This window comes from Lontra canadensis, unplaced genomic scaffold (assembly GCF_010015895.1).
Source record: "Lontra canadensis isolate GAN:19392208 unplaced genomic scaffold, GSC_riverotter_1.0 scaffold46, whole genome shotgun sequence".
Lineage (NCBI taxonomy): Eukaryota > Metazoa > Chordata > Mammalia > Carnivora > Mustelidae > Lontra > Lontra canadensis.
Window position 1 is genome coordinate 13,955,801 of NW_022631040.1, and position 14,966 is coordinate 13,970,766.

Here is a 14,966-nt window from a genome sequence, read left to right on the forward strand (position 1 = left end):
AGTGGTGTGTCCTATGGGAACCTGGGCTAGAGAGCCAGTCCTTGTGGCCAAGCAGTGCTCTGCACTAAACTCTGCTTTGGAAACTTGAGCTATAAATGTACTGAGACATAAAACCCCATTTGGAAATCTTTCTTTATTTTCCAGAGTGTGCTTTAGAAAATACCACATTTTTTAAATCTCTTAATATGTGTATAAAAAATAAATTTGGGGGGTGCCTGGGTAGCTCAGTTAGTTAAGCATCTGCCATCCGCTCAGGTCGTGATCCCAGGGTCCTGGGTTCCTGCTCAGTGAGGAGTCTTATTTTTCCCTCTCCCTCTGCCAGGCCCCCTCTGCCCCCCCTTGTGTGCTCTCAAAATCTTAAAAAGAAAACTTGGGATGTCATCTGGCTTAGCATAATTTTGTGTCTAAAGGCTTGATATTTGAGTAATTTGCTTAGAATTTACATTTTTATTTTTAAAGATTTTATTTATTTGAGCACAAGTCGGGGAGAGGAGCAGAGGGAAAAGAGAGAAGCAGACTCTCCATTGAGCACAGCCCCACGGGGAGCTCAGAGCTTGGATCCCAGGACCTTGAGATCATGACCCCGGCAAAGGCAGGTGCTTAACCGACTGAACCACCAGGTGCCGCCTACATCTTTATCTTTAAAATGTTTTAGTAAACTGAAGGGACTAAATTAAGGGGAGCCTACTGGGAATTATAAAAACGCACTTATCCAAAAGGCCAGAGCTATCACTTAAATGCAATTCAGTATATCTAAAATCTTTGATATGCTCGAGGTAGGTGTGAGTTCATATTGTCATTCAGAGTGCTCCCTAGAGAGTGTTTGTTCACTGGTAGCTTGAGTTTCATTCTCTAAAGAAAACTTTTTTATAGTTTTGCTTATTTATGTAATCCCTACACCCGTTCAACATGGGGCTTGAACTCACCCGGCCAGGTGCCCCTTGGGTTTTGTTCTCTTGAGCTTCCCAAGTAGTTTGCCTCGAGCTACTTGATCTCAGCCACCTCAGCCTCTCAGCTGGGCCGAGCGTAAGGCGGCTGGAGCTCCCTGGCTGGTCACCTCCAGAATTTCAGAGAATTCCCTACATCATCTGCCCTGACATAGAGAAGGTTGAGAAAGGCCCTAACAGCACCAGTGGCCCGTCAGTCATGTCACTTGATCCACGGCTCAGTACTGAAAATAAAGATAGAAAAATCCTGTCAGGGAATGTTCTGTCAGCAGTTCTCAGGGGAGCAGTGGTTGACTGATCCATGTGTTCATCTTTGCTCAGTCCACAGAATTCCTCGCTCAGCCCTGCCCGCTTCCCGCTCTACGGTGAGTCACACACAACGGAGTGGGCCCTTCTCCCATGAAATGGCGGCGAGACACTGGTAGCCAATTCCGCTCTGCCAAGTGGGGCTTTGGCCGTCCCAGGCCCGTGTCCACCAGAGGCTCGACCTTTAGACCCCCCAGCCTGGGGAAGAGGGGAAGATGGAAGCTGGGACTCCCTGCCCTGGGCCCGGTAGCTCCTGCGGAACTAACCACCCCATGCACTTGAACCCGGTTCATTTGAAAACATGCCTTGATGAGTGCAAAGTGAAAGAGCCCCGGGTAGTCTTAGGTTCGATGTCTTCCTGAAGTTAAATGCCAAGTCTATATTTGTTATTTTGTAGGGACAGATTACAGTGCTGCGTTTCAGTGAAGGACTTAATGAAATGATTCATGTGTAAATGTAATGGGAAAAATATTAAACAAAAGGCAGCCATTTTAGCTTCAGAAATAAAGCCAATTACAAGTCTGTTCTCTTTTTTTTCAACCTACTACATAATCCCTCACCCCACCTGTTCAAATGATCTGAACATATGGTTCACTTATTAAATAAATACTGAGTTCCAGCCACGTCTCTGCAGGGGCGGGAGACAGAGCAGGAAGCTCACAGGTAGAGCCCCCCCTACTCTGGCCAGAAGACCAGCCGGGGGAAGGGAAGAGGGAGACCAGTGGAACACAGGGAATGTTCAGTGAGGATAAGGGCTAAGGAGACACAACAGTGAGGTAGACTGTGGAGTGGTGGTGGCAACGGGAAGGAGCCTCCAGAGACAGAGGAGCTCAGAGCAGACCATTTGCACTAAAACCGGGAAGGAAGTGAGGGAACAAAGTCCACGGGAGGACTGACTAGTCCTGGGGACTGCGGGCGCAAGGTTCCAGCCTGGAGTCCGTGTCCAGTGTATGGAAGTGGGATGAGTGAAGGGGAGAGCAGCACAAAATGAGATCAGACAAGTATTGGGGCCCAGATCTACAGCCCTGCAGGCTATTATAAGGACTTGGGCTTTACCCCTAGGTGCCGAGGGAACCCCCTGGAGGGTTTTAAGCCGAGAAGTGATGGGAACTGATTTAGGATTCAACAACCCTAGCTGCCTTTTGAGTATAGACTGTAGGGGGCCAGTTAGGGGCGACTGCAGCAATCCAGGTGAGAGATGATGCCCCAGACCAGCCTGGAGGGGTGGTATGAGGATTCCAGAAATATCCAAGAGGATTTCTTGTTGGACTTAATCGGAAGTGTGATTAAATGAGAAAGATCAAGAAGGACTCCAAAGTTTCTGGTCTGTATAACTGGAAGAATAGAATTGGCATTTTCTGAAATGGAAAGACTCCCGAAGAGATAGGAGTGTGTGTCTAGGGGAGGGGTGTGCGGGAAGGAGAGTGCACTGGAGTGTGAGCAAAGATTCAGTTTTGTCGGGGCTGAGCAGTCTATCAGACGTCCAAGAAGCCGTGTGGAGTGGACAGGAGGATCTATGAGCCTGAGATCCAAGGAAAGTCTGACCTGGAGATCGCACTGCTGGTTCTAAATCTGTGTGTAGATCGTTCTTACAAGCATAGGGCCAGGTGAGATCATCAGTGAATAGGTAAAAACAGGAGATCAAATCACTGAGCCTAGAGGTACTCCAATACTAAAAGATTAGGGAGATTGTATGGTCTGTTAATTATATCCTTAGGCACAATTCTTGATAAACTGGATTTGGGGTTTTTAAGAAAGAAGTAGAGGTGCTCATAATGAAACGGAGGAAAAAGCATGCTGTAGGGAGTATTTGGCCTTCCGAAAGGTCACTTGCAAAACATCCATGTCTGCGCACATGGTGTGAAGTTGGTGGTGCTCCCAAGGGTTTTGTAAATAAAAATAAGTAGATTCCGGGGGCACCTTGGGGCTCAGTGGGTTAAGCGTCTGCCTTCAGCTCAGGTCATGATCCCAGGGTCCTGGGATCAAGGCCCTCATTGGTCTCCCTGCTCCTCTCCCTGCTCGAAGTCCGCCTGTCCCTCTCCCTCTGCCCCTCCCCTGGCATGTGCTCTCTCTCTCTCAGATAAATACAATCTTAAAAAAAATAAAAGATTCCACATTCTTCGGTAATATTGCATAGCACATCCTAAAAAGTCCATTAAGTGGCAGAAAAATATTCACTAAATCAACTGTAAGCTAAGTCTCTCACTTTCTTTTTTTTCTCTCTCTCCTTCTCTCTCCACCCTCCCTTTGAGCCTCCCTCAACTGAAAGATATAAATGCCTATTTAACTCTCAACACTATTATCAGGTAGAACCCAAGCCAGTATTTTCTTCTGAGAGCCAACAGGTATCATGAATCTGTAAAATAGGTAACACTAAGCCAGGAATATGGGTGATGGGGTACTTCCCTTGGTTTGGAAACGTATGAACTGGGAGATGGTCTTCAGAGGAGTGAAGTACAGTAAATGATAGTGGGACTGCTAGGCCTTATTCTTAAACTTTTTATATTTAAGCTTTTTAGTTGGAGCAAGGTTGGGGGGACTGCTCCGAAAGCAAAAAAACAAAAAGCCCTCTTGAAAAAAAAATAACACAAGACGTCTTGGCACGAGCTCAAAGTACACCAGATTGCTGAATCTCTTCCTGCTTCCTTGGGCACAGGTCCCCAAACTTGTCTGCAAAGTAGGATCACCTGGGCAGCTTCAAACATAACCAGTATCCACGTCCCACCCACAGAGATTGTGGTTTAAGTGGTCTAGGGTGTGTTCTGCCCTTAGAATTTCTTAAAAGACCCTTAGATGCTTCTAATCTGGGCAAGATAACCGCCACTGGGTTTCTGTAATGCAGCGTGTGTCACAGAACTGACCTTCCCACAAATCAAACACGTTGCACCCTGTGAGACACACACTAGAGCAAGTCCACGTCAGCAGAGTCGAGGGCTCAGCACGGCCTCAGCCGAGTTTCACTGACTCGCAAGCTCCCGAACAATTTCCAGCACCAAATTCCGTACTACTTTGCAAGCCAAACATAACGAGGAAAAGCAATAAAAGAAAATGCAGAGGGATAAAGGCAGGTGAGTTGCTTTTGACTATCGTTGTAGGATGTGTTTTATTTCTCATGGCACTAACAATTGGGTCTTAAACACCAGATTAAAATGCTTACTTTTTGCTGCTCTTTGGCATCAGAAACTAAACAGTAACAACTTTTCCTATTTCTTGCTAAGGTTCTGTTGTGACGCAGACACTAAGTCAGGCAGGGAAAACCCCGTGCATCGTTCAAGTCTCCTTAGAAGCCCCTGTGCTGGGCGGGCATCCCATCACCTCCCATCACCTCGCTGCAGATGACAAATTTAATCCTCGACGGGCCTTGTGCAACCCTCACCTTCACCAAGGACATAAACTCAGCACTGTACCACTAAGATCTGGTGATCTTTTCGCCTATACTGAAGGGCGTGAACAATTTTTTCTATGCTCAAGGTCTTCCAGTTGGACAAAGAATTAAATTTACAAAAGACAGATGAACAGGAGAAAAGAAAAACAAAGTTTTATTATATGCACAGAGAGACCCGATAATGAAATTGAGACCCAAAGAAATGCCCAAGGCAGGCTGATTCTGTACTTTTTAGACAGAGAGACGATAGATCTGTGAAGAATTCACTGAACAAATAAAACTTTCGGAGCTTTAATTAGTATGGACTTCTGAACAGACTCTGGGCTGGGATAGCGAATCGGTAAAAAGCAACGAGGGTTGTTTCTACAGTCTTCTTGGGTCTAAATTTCCTATCTCTGGTACCCAGGGAGGGTCCCTTTCACATAGATTTCCTGCTTTCATAGTGTCCTTCTCGCACAGGCTGGCTCTTAAGTAACCTTTATTTAAAACAATCAGTATGCCAAAGTGACCTATTTGGGGCAGCCTGCCCCTGGCCCTTTCAACACATAAATATATGAATATTCATATATACATAAACATACATATTTCTGGTCTCAGTTGTTGCTGATCTAATGTCAGCCACTCGTGTGTTACACCGTGGTGAGTAATCTGCCTTGTGTATTGTAACCTTTAAGATTTTCAGTAATTTCCATGATCTAGGTTTGATTTCATTATTATTTGCCCCTCTTAGGATTCTTTAGGTTTCCTGTATTTGAGGATTTATGTTGCTCTTCAAATTTTGAAAATTCATAGCTGTTACCTCTTCAAATATTGTGTTCTCCGTTTTTTCTGTTCACTTCTTCTGAACTCTCAATCGGTAAGTATTGGACTTTCTCACCCGTCCTTCATCTCAAAGCTTTCCCTTTATGCTGGTGGAATATATACCGCTTGATGCTCTGCTATGAGAGATTTCGTCGTTGTTCAATGTACATCCAACCTATCCTATATTGACTATATATTTCATTTCTAGAATTTCTGTTCAGCTCTTCTTCAAATCAACCTGTTCCTCTGGGATATTATGTTTTGTTTCCTTTATCCCTCTGGCTATACGAAACATTCATTTTCAAGTTTTGCGTTGTTCTAGTATTTCTAACTCTTGGGTGAAGACTCTCATGTTTTCATTAGCTTACCCTTCCTCAAGACAATTGGGTTCGTCCTGTGATTTGTAAGATTTTGCAAGTGTCTCCTCAGCAAGGGTTGTTTTTAGCGGAGAGGCAGCGTACCCTGTCTTGCTGGCTGTTCCCTTCAGGGTGGCTTTGTGCTTGCTTCCAACAGAGCTCTGTGGGTTTCCCCGCCTTTGGTTCCTGCAGCTTGACTTTTTTTTTTTTAAGATTTTATTTATTTATTTGACAGATATCACAAGTAGGCAGAGAGGCAGGCAGAGAGAGAGAGAGGAAGTGAAGCAGGCTCCCTGCTGAGCAGAGAGCCCGATGTGGGGCTCGATCCCAGGACCCTGAGATCATGACCTGAGCCGAAGGCAGAGGCTTTAACCCCCTGAGCCACCCAGGCGTCCTGCAGCTTCACTTTGGTCCTCATACCACAGGACGACTATGAACTTGGCCACAACCAGCATTTGGTACTGGCCTGGGGTTCCAGTATTTTTCAGGTGACTATTTCTATCCGTGTTGCCAGGAGATGACAAATTACTTTGCCACTTTCGTAAAGCAGTAGCAGTTCTTCTAGCCCATATTTTATAGGTAACATCGTACACTATTATCTTGGCTTCGTGCAGGGGTTTCACTTCGGCTCCTCACTCTCACAGGATCTGTGATTTGGGCTCTCCTCTCCGCACCCGTGTTAAAACTTTAGCCCCTTTAGTATCTATTTCTGAAACCCTCAGGAATCACATCAGCTTTCGCTCACCCTTAGGATTTTGAGTTCCTTCTATTGCGGACACCTAGGCTTTCTTCTTTCCGGTGTCTCTCTCTTCTCTCTTCCTGCCTTAGTACAGCTTGATTTAATATTTTTATTTGTTTAATTTTGTGTATTTGGAACCAGAAAGGAGTCATTCACATCAGCTCAGTCTGCCATATTTGGTGATATAATCTTAAAATCTATTAAGTACTAATTAAGACAATAGTGTGGTTACCACATTAGAATAGTGTCTAATATATACACTATTACGTGATAGGTACTTAAAAGCTAGCTTTTGCAAGACACTTGCTGTTTGCTAAAAATTTTTCTAATTCCATGGTGTATCTTTATTCATTGAATTCTCATTTTATAAGGTTGGTGCTATATTCAAACATACACTCAAACTGTACTATTCTTATTTTATAGATAAGGAAACCAAGGCACAGAGATACTAAATAATAGGGTTTTTTTTTTAAAGATTTTATTTATTTATTTGACAGAGAGAGTGAGTGAGTGAGAGAGAAAGCACAAGCCAGGGAGGAGTGGCAGAGGGAGAGGGAGAAGCAGACACCCTGCTGAGCAGGGAGCCCGATGCAAGGCTCAATCTCAGGACCCAGGGATCATGACCCAAGACAAAGACAGATGTTTAACCAACTGAGCCACCCAGGAGCCCCTCTCTGCTCATATTTCAATTGAGTTGTTTGTCTTTTACTTATTGAATTGTAATAGTTCTTTACATATTCTGGAAAGAAGTCCTTTACCAGGTATACTTGACATTTTTTTTCTTCTTTGTGCAAAGCTTGCACTCTTAATCACTGCATATATTGCCTCTCATTATTTATTGAAATAATTAGGAAATTTCCACAGGTTAATGGACTCTTCCTACTAGTATTTGTTGGTTTTGTAATTAATAAGGGGTAAGGAAACCCTGCTGACATTTTTGTTTGGAGACTCAAAGTTCACATTTTCACTACTAATAAAATTTTTTCCATTTTTATACAGAACTGGAGAGTCCTTGTTGGATTCAAAGAATTGATGAGATCACAGCTGTGATTATATCTGGAGTCTCTAGCTTTACTACCCATTGAGAACAATCAAATACCTCTCAGCTATAGAAACACTGCCCAGGAGACCTGCCCTAAGGTGTCTGGCTTTTAATTCACTAGTTGTTTTATTTTCTTATGGAAGAAGGCAATTTCCGGGAGTCCAAATTAGAGAAGAGTGGATCTCCCAAAGGAGCTACTCCCAAAAGAATTATCCATTTCGTTGATGGAGACATCATGGAAGAGTATAGCACAGAGGAGGAGGAAGAGGAAGAAAAAGAGGGACAGAAAACAAATTCAACACATGATCCTGTAAGCTTACAGCATCAATATTGATGAACATGTGGACTGAGTGCATGAGAGATTAAGCCAGACAAGGTTTGCAGAAAATGTAGTTTTAAGCTAACTCCTTATTCCCCTTAGTTTGTTTTCTAGATCCATTTATAGTCAGCTCATAATTTTGGTTACTTTGTATTTCTCCTCTATGAGAAAGAAAATGGAATATACTAGAAAGCATTTGAAACCTCTACATGAAACACTTCGTATCACCACTCCTATTAATAATTACTCTAACTTGATTTCTCTCTCTTTTTTCAGTCTACCCTTTCATGGGGGCCCTATCTATGGTTTTGGGCAGGCCAAATAGCAAGCACCTCATTGTCTAGTAAGTACTGCTAACGGTATTTATTTGTTTTTCCTAAATACTCAAGGATGGGCTGACAGACCCTCAGAGTTAGGGCTTCCAATAGTTTATTCCGCTCTGTGACATCCCGGAGAAGGAATGACTTGATCGGTTCTCAATCTATGCTTCAACATTTCCAAAGGCATAGAACCTCACATCTTTAGGCAGACCCTCCCATCTCTTTCCAATTCTTTTTAGTAAATTCTACCTCCTATTTTGTCTTCTTCTAAAGTTATTCCCATGGATCTTAGTGATCTTTCTTAAGACCGCATAAAACAAGCCTAGGCTCCTCTTTCACAGGACAGAGTTGCAAATATCTGAAGACAATAACCTCTCCCCATCCCCAGTTGACTCTTTTTCTGAATAAACTTCCAAGTTTTTTTTTAAACTATTGTTATATGACACAGTTCCAAGTTCCCTCATCATAACCACTCTGTTATGAATAAGAACTTTATTGGCCCTTCCCAGGGACACAGTGAATGGCCTAAGTGGCTATTTATAACAGATGAAATACTAAATCTTATTTTCCTTGATATTCACCAATTTTCTTTAGAGCCCAATTGGCAATACCTTATTACTTATTTCCTTCTAACTCACATATGCTTATATGGACAACAGGGAGGAAACAACTTTAAAAATGTGAGAAAATATGAAGTATAGCTATAGCTCTGAAGAATTGATCTTCATTCATTCATTAAACAAACATTTATTGAGTGACAGTATGTGTTTGGCACTGTGTGGGTCCCTGGGACATGAAAACAAATGACAGTCTTTGCTTTCAAAGGACTCAATGTTCAATGGATATTATAGGCCAGTAAACATGCCTATAATTATAATTTGTTGCGACCATTGCCAGGTGGAAGGAGCATTGGGACTACCCATGGGGAAACTCAGTAACGCTGACGTATGGAGGCGGTACCATCAGAGTGCTATGAAAGTATGGCTAAGTTCAGCGTGGAGACCATGAAAGTCACCGGGGGCAGGGGAGGGGAGGGAAGTGTTTGAATTACAGTAAAAAGTAGTGATGGGTGATTTAGTCAGATGGTATGAGCCTTAAAGGAGCAAGTGCTTTCACACCAGGGTAGATGGTTATGGATTTGGAAGTTACTTTGGGAACCTGGGTGAGATACAGTCTTGCCTCATGCATAACATACTGGCAGAATATATATGCTGTCTTCCAGAGAGCTCTGTGCTTTAGTTGGGGAAAGACCGTTCAGAGAGGTGAAATGTTTTGGAGGGAGAAAACCTTAGGAGATTAGGTTAGGTGAAGAAGAAAAACCCAATACAGCAATATGAAAATGTGAAGGCGAACAGGGACGGCAGTGATTTCCATGCTGGGCTTTGACTTAAGATGGCAAGGACAGGACACAAGGGGAACCAAGCTGCCTTCCAGGTTCCAAGCAAAACTGTAGTATTCAAGGGCATCTGTGTGGGCCTTCCAGGTAGTAGTGGAAGCATGGGTATGCAACCACTTAGCACCTGGTCTCCACACAGAAAACTCTGGATAGAGCTGACACCCAGGTGAACCTGTAATGAGTGTTTTCAATCTAAAATTCTAGTAGGTCCTAAACAGGAAAACTTCCCAAGATTTATTCTAATATTTTAGAAACTTCTCTTATACACATATACCATGCACGGTGGCAAGCAAAGAGATTAAAGAGCTACAGTATTTTTAAAGCGATTTTATCTATTTATTTGAAAGAGAGAGAGAGCATGAGAGGGGAGGTCAGAGGGAGAAGCAGACTCCCCATTGAGCTGGGAGCCTGATGCGGGACTTGATCCTGGGATTCCAGGATCATGATCTGAGCAGAAGGCAGTTGCCCAACCGAGCCACCCAGGCAGCCAAGAGCTACAGTATTTTTGAAAAGATAAAACACATTAAAAAATGTAGAGCCCCATTCCAATGTGTTCTATGAGCAACATCCCAAGAAGAGGAATCAGTCATGGGGATCAGAAAATTGTGTCACTGGGGACGGGGGGAGGTGTCAGAAATCCTACAATTTTAAAGGGAAATATTTCTAGGAGACACCTTCAGGAAGCTACTATTAATGCTAAACCTTTATCTCTACCTTTCATAAGCAAAGCATCTACTGTGATTGCTTAGCACCAACGTTGGCCCTGGGTAGTGAGTATTTTGAAAAATCTCTCCTGACACACCCATATGGATAGGATAGTTTAGACGTAATCCCATGGGAAGATAGAAGATTTGACAAGTCCTTCTGAGTCCTAGAACTTCTTGAGAATCCAGAGGAATTAAAATCTCTCATCAGCCTTCCAGTTAAGTGTAGTAACAGATCTCCTCCAGGCAAGTTTAAACTCTTACCCCTCGACTGACTCTAAGTTTTAGTTATTAATTCAACTTACCCAAGTGCTTGTTCTTTCTTTTAGCATGTGAATTCCTTGGTGAAAGATTTGCTACCTTCTTTGGTCTTAATCAACCCAAATATCAGTATGTGTTGAATGAGTACTATAGGACACAAAATAAGGTATGTGACCTCCTGATGGGGGAAGATTGGTTGCTTCCACTTCATATAAATTACTCTCCCACCTGGAAATTATGTACAATTTCCCTCCATGATACTTTGTAGCTGCTTTTCTTGTGTGAAGTTCCAATGTCATGAGATGGGTTGTAGAAGTTGGCTGAACGTGAAGCCTAAGAGTCATTAAATAAAGAAGCTTCGTACGGGGTGTCTTTGCAAGAGGGGCAGTTCAGAGGTATTTGGTTTGCAGTTAAATTTTCCATGTTTCTCTCCATACCAGGAAAGTGACAAGGAAAGTGAAGGGAATGGATCAAAGGCCCAGCCAGCCAAGGTTCCTAATGAAAAGTGTCACCTGGAGGTTGGAGGCAAAGAGTACGGAAGCAGATGACAGGACACTGTCCAGGGTGTTCCTCAGCAGAGCGTCTCATCCAGGGAAGGTGTGGCCGCAGATTTCAGCTCATAATGGGCCCCAGGGCTGTAGTTCTTCTGAATGTCTGTTCCACCACCATTGATGACCATGGCAACACAGGTTGTGCTTCTGAGCCAGGTCTGATTTTAATCTCCTTGTGATTTATTCTCTAGCATCCATGATTATAAGCAGTAATGAGAATTATGGATGCTTTCTCAATTTTATAACCCTCCCAAGTCAACCCCCTTCCCCTGCCCAGCCATAATGGAAATCTTGCTAGTCATCTCTCATTACTGATGTTTGCCCAGAAATGCAAATGCCTTAAGGAACTTGGATCTGGACTAAAACTCTTCGTCATAATGCCCCAAAGAAACTTGGGGCATTATGAAGTCTAAGTAAGTCCCCTTTCAGGGTTTGATCTAAGGTGTGTGCTTCCCAGAAGCCACTCTGGCTTCATTGGCACTTGCTTTACAAGAAGCTAACATTGTTAGTAACTTTGTTATGATATATCAAAGTCTTTGAGAACTGGGTGCATTTCCCCACACACACAATTAAAAACAATAATCCAAGCTCTAGAAAAAGTATTTGAAAAATACTTTTTTAAAATTTGTCAGCAAAATTTCAAAACCTGGAAAGATCAAACCTGGAAGTCATAGCTCGATATCACAGGTTGTGCTATGATATAATAGAAAGACATAGGACTTGCTGTAAGAAGACGGGAGGTCAAGTCACCACTCTACCATTTACTAGTAGTGTGATTTTAGGAGTCCAGACTTCTGAGAGCTTGTCACCTTCTTTGTAAAATAGGGGTGGCATATATTTATTCCTCAAGGGTTACTGTTAAACAAAAATGAGATAATAAAAGTGAAAACACTTTTAAAACTGTTAATATTCAACATAATGCTTAATTAATGGCTGTTATAGACTGTTACCTTGAAAGTCCCTAAAGAACCATGGCTTCTGGAATTCATGCCCTGATACTGTCCCAGCTACCTTGATGCTGGGCTTGGCCATGTGACTTGTTTTGGCCAATGAGACAGTAGCAAATGTGACGCAAGTGGAGGCCTGATGAGTACTTGTGAATGGGAGCCTGTCCTCTTAGAAACTCCATTTCGTAAAGAAGCTTGGGCTAGACTTCTCACTAATGAAAGGCCACGTGGAAATAGATTTCCAAGGATGAAAGACTGTCTTGCACATTCCAGTCCCAGCCAAGCTCCTCACCAAATGGAGCCACAAAAATGACCTTCTGTTATCCCTCGTGGAGTAGGTGAACCCCATGGCTGAGTCCAGTCAACCTGCAGAATCATGAGATATAATAAATCATTACTGTTGTAAGTGTTGGAGGGGTTTATTATGCAGCATATGTAACTGAAGGAATAGCTCTAGGAGAAGGGGAAATTGGAATCGATTCAATAGGAAATCGAGAAGGTGGCCTTGGGAATAAGGTGTTGTTGTTTGGATAGATGAGAATAAGACAGGTTTTGCTGCCTAATCAGACAATTCTAAAGCTCAGTCGCTTGAAACAACAAAAGCTTATTTCTTTCTCATGAGAAGTCTGCTGTCAGTTCAGGTGGCTTCCCAGAGCGTTGGCTCAGTGTACATGCGTCTTTGATCTTACAGTTCTCCATACTGTGATGTGCTCAGGGCTGCTGAAGCAGAGAAGGAATGGACAATCAACGTCCCCGCTGAGAATGAATCGTGTCACCTCTGATTATATATTTCCTCTACCAAAGCAAGTCACATGACCACAATCAGCTTTAAGGGATGTGAGTCTCCTAGGACAGCTGAGAAGGGGAAACACTTTCTCCTAGTGGTAGTATGGGATAAATGATGGGCTCAGGAGTTATGATATTGATTTAATCTCAGCTCTGCTGCCCCTTTTGTACCTCAATGGCCCTGGGCAAGTGACTCAACTTCACAATGTTCCTATGTGTAAACCAGATTTGATACAGGCAGCAAGTTCAATTTGAACTAGTTTATGCAACAAAAAAGAATTTTTTGGAAGGATATTGAGGTATCTCATGGACCCCAAGAGCAGATAAACTTCAGTAGGTCTAGAACAAATTCAGTAAACATATACATAAGCAATACTCTCTTCATTTCTCATCTTTCTTACAGGAGGAAGAAAGATCATTCCATACCTCTTTTATTTTGTAATCTTTATTTTTTACTGAGATATAACTGACCTATAATATTATATTAGTTTAAGGTATACAACCTAATGATTAATATTGGTATCTATTATGAAATGATCACTACAGTTAGTCTAGTTAACATCCACCACACAGTTACACATTTTTTTCTTGTGATGAGAGCTTTAAAGATCTACTCTCTTAGCGACTTTCAAATATACAGTATATTCATCATGCTGTATGATTACATCATCATGACTTACTTATTTTTATAACTGTAAGTTTGTACATTTTGACCACCTTCACCCACCCATCATGCCCCATCTCTGGCAACCACTAATCTGTTCAGTGTATCTGTGAGTTTGGATTTTTGTTATTTGTTTTTGTTGGTTGGTTGGTTGGTTTTTAGATTTCATATATAAGTATGATTAAGTGGTATTTATCTTTCTTCATCTGACTCATTTCATTTAGCATAACAATGCCTTCACGGACCATCCATGTTGTGGCAAATAACAAGATTTCCTCCTTTTTCAAGGCTACATAATATTCCACTTGGTGTGTATGTGTGTGTACCACATGTATCCCTTCATGCACTGATGGTTCCTTAGGCTGCTTCTGTGTTTTGGCTATTGCAAATAGTGCTGCAGTAAACATGGTGCATATATCTTTTTGAGTTAGTGTTTTCCTTTTCTTTGGATAAATGCCCATAAATGGAATTGCTGAATCATGTGGTGGTTCTACTTTTAATTTCTTGAGAAATCTCCATCCTGTTTTCCATAGTAGCTGCACCAATATATTTTGCCACCAGGAATGCACAAATGTTTCCTTTTCTCCACATCTACACCAACATTTTCTTTTTCTTTTTCTTCTTTTTTTTTTAAAGATTTTACTTATTTATTTGACTGAGAGAGAGAGAGAGAGAGAGAGAGAGAGGTCACAAGTAGGCAGAGAGGCAGCCAGAGAGAGGTGAGGAAGCACGGTCCCGACTGAGCAGAAAGCCCAAAGCAGGGCTCAATCCCAGGACCCTGAGATCATGATCTGAGCCAAAGGCAGAGGCTTAACCCCCTGAGCCACCCAGATGCCACAACATTTGTTTTTGCTTGTCTTTTTGATATGAGCCACTCTAACAAGAATGAGGTAATATCCCATTGTGGTTTCAATTTGCATTTCCTTGATGATTAGTGAATGTTAAGCAGCTTTTCATATAACTATTGGCCATTTGTATATCTTCTTTGGAAAAATATGTATTCAGATGCTCTTCCCATGTTTTTCTTGTTTGTTTTGTTTTTTAATTTTTATTTTTTAAATTTCTTTTCAATGTTCCAGAATTCATTGTCTTCCCATGTTTTTAATCAGATTCTTTTTTTTTTTTTTTTTTTTGCTATTGAGTTGTATGAATTCTTTATATATCTTGGGCATTAACCCTTATAAGATAGATGATTTGAAAATATTTTCTCCCATTTGTCTTTTCATTTTGTTGGCAGTTTTCTTGCTAAGTAGAAGCTTTTTAGTTTGATGTGGTCCCACTTATTTACTTTTGCTTTTGCTCTTTTTGCTTTTGGTGTCAAATCGATAGCCTTTTATAACTCACCTGTTCAAGTCTGCCTCTTAGTCCCAATTCCAGACATACAGGACATAGAATCTGATTAGCCCTTTTTGCTCAGGTTACCATCCATCATGTGATCAACT

The 14,966-nt window shown here is 42.0% G+C and overlaps 1 protein-coding gene and 1 long non-coding RNA gene across 2 annotated transcripts in view; one reads left to right on the forward strand and one right to left on the reverse strand.

Moving 5' to 3' along the window:
• The first annotated feature begins 7,543 nt into the window (after positions 1–7,543).
• Positions 7,544–11,124, forward strand: FAM177B (family with sequence similarity 177 member B). The gene is made up of 4 exons (XM_032872979.1): positions 7,544–7,886; positions 8,172–8,238; positions 10,645–10,742; positions 11,017–11,124. Exons 1-4 carry the CDS (start codon positions 7,713–7,715, stop codon positions 11,122–11,124), a joined length of 447 nt encoding a protein of 148 aa, XP_032728870.1. The 5' UTR covers positions 7,544–7,712.
• Positions 8,172–14,966, reverse strand: part of LOC116876674 — a 42,023-nt gene continuing 35,228 nt past the window's right edge. The window contains exon 3 of the long non-coding RNA XR_004384440.1: positions 8,172–8,235. This is a non-coding gene — a long non-coding RNA (uncharacterized LOC116876674). The remainder of the gene's footprint in view (positions 8,236–14,966) is intronic.

Excerpts from the sequence above, each read along its gene's own strand:
- FAM177B (XM_032872979.1), top strand. The coding sequence starts at position 7,713 with ATGGAAGAAGGCAATTTCCGGGAGTCCAAATTAGAGAAGAGTGGATCT. Across the intron at positions 7,887-8,171 it reads CAAATTCAACACATGATCCT|TCTACCCTTTCATGGGGGCC; the intron begins GTAAGCTTACAG and ends CTCTTTTTTCAG. Across the intron at positions 8,239-10,644 it reads AGCAAGCACCTCATTGTCTA|CATGTGAATTCCTTGGTGAA; the intron begins GTAAGTACTGCT and ends TCTTTCTTTTAG.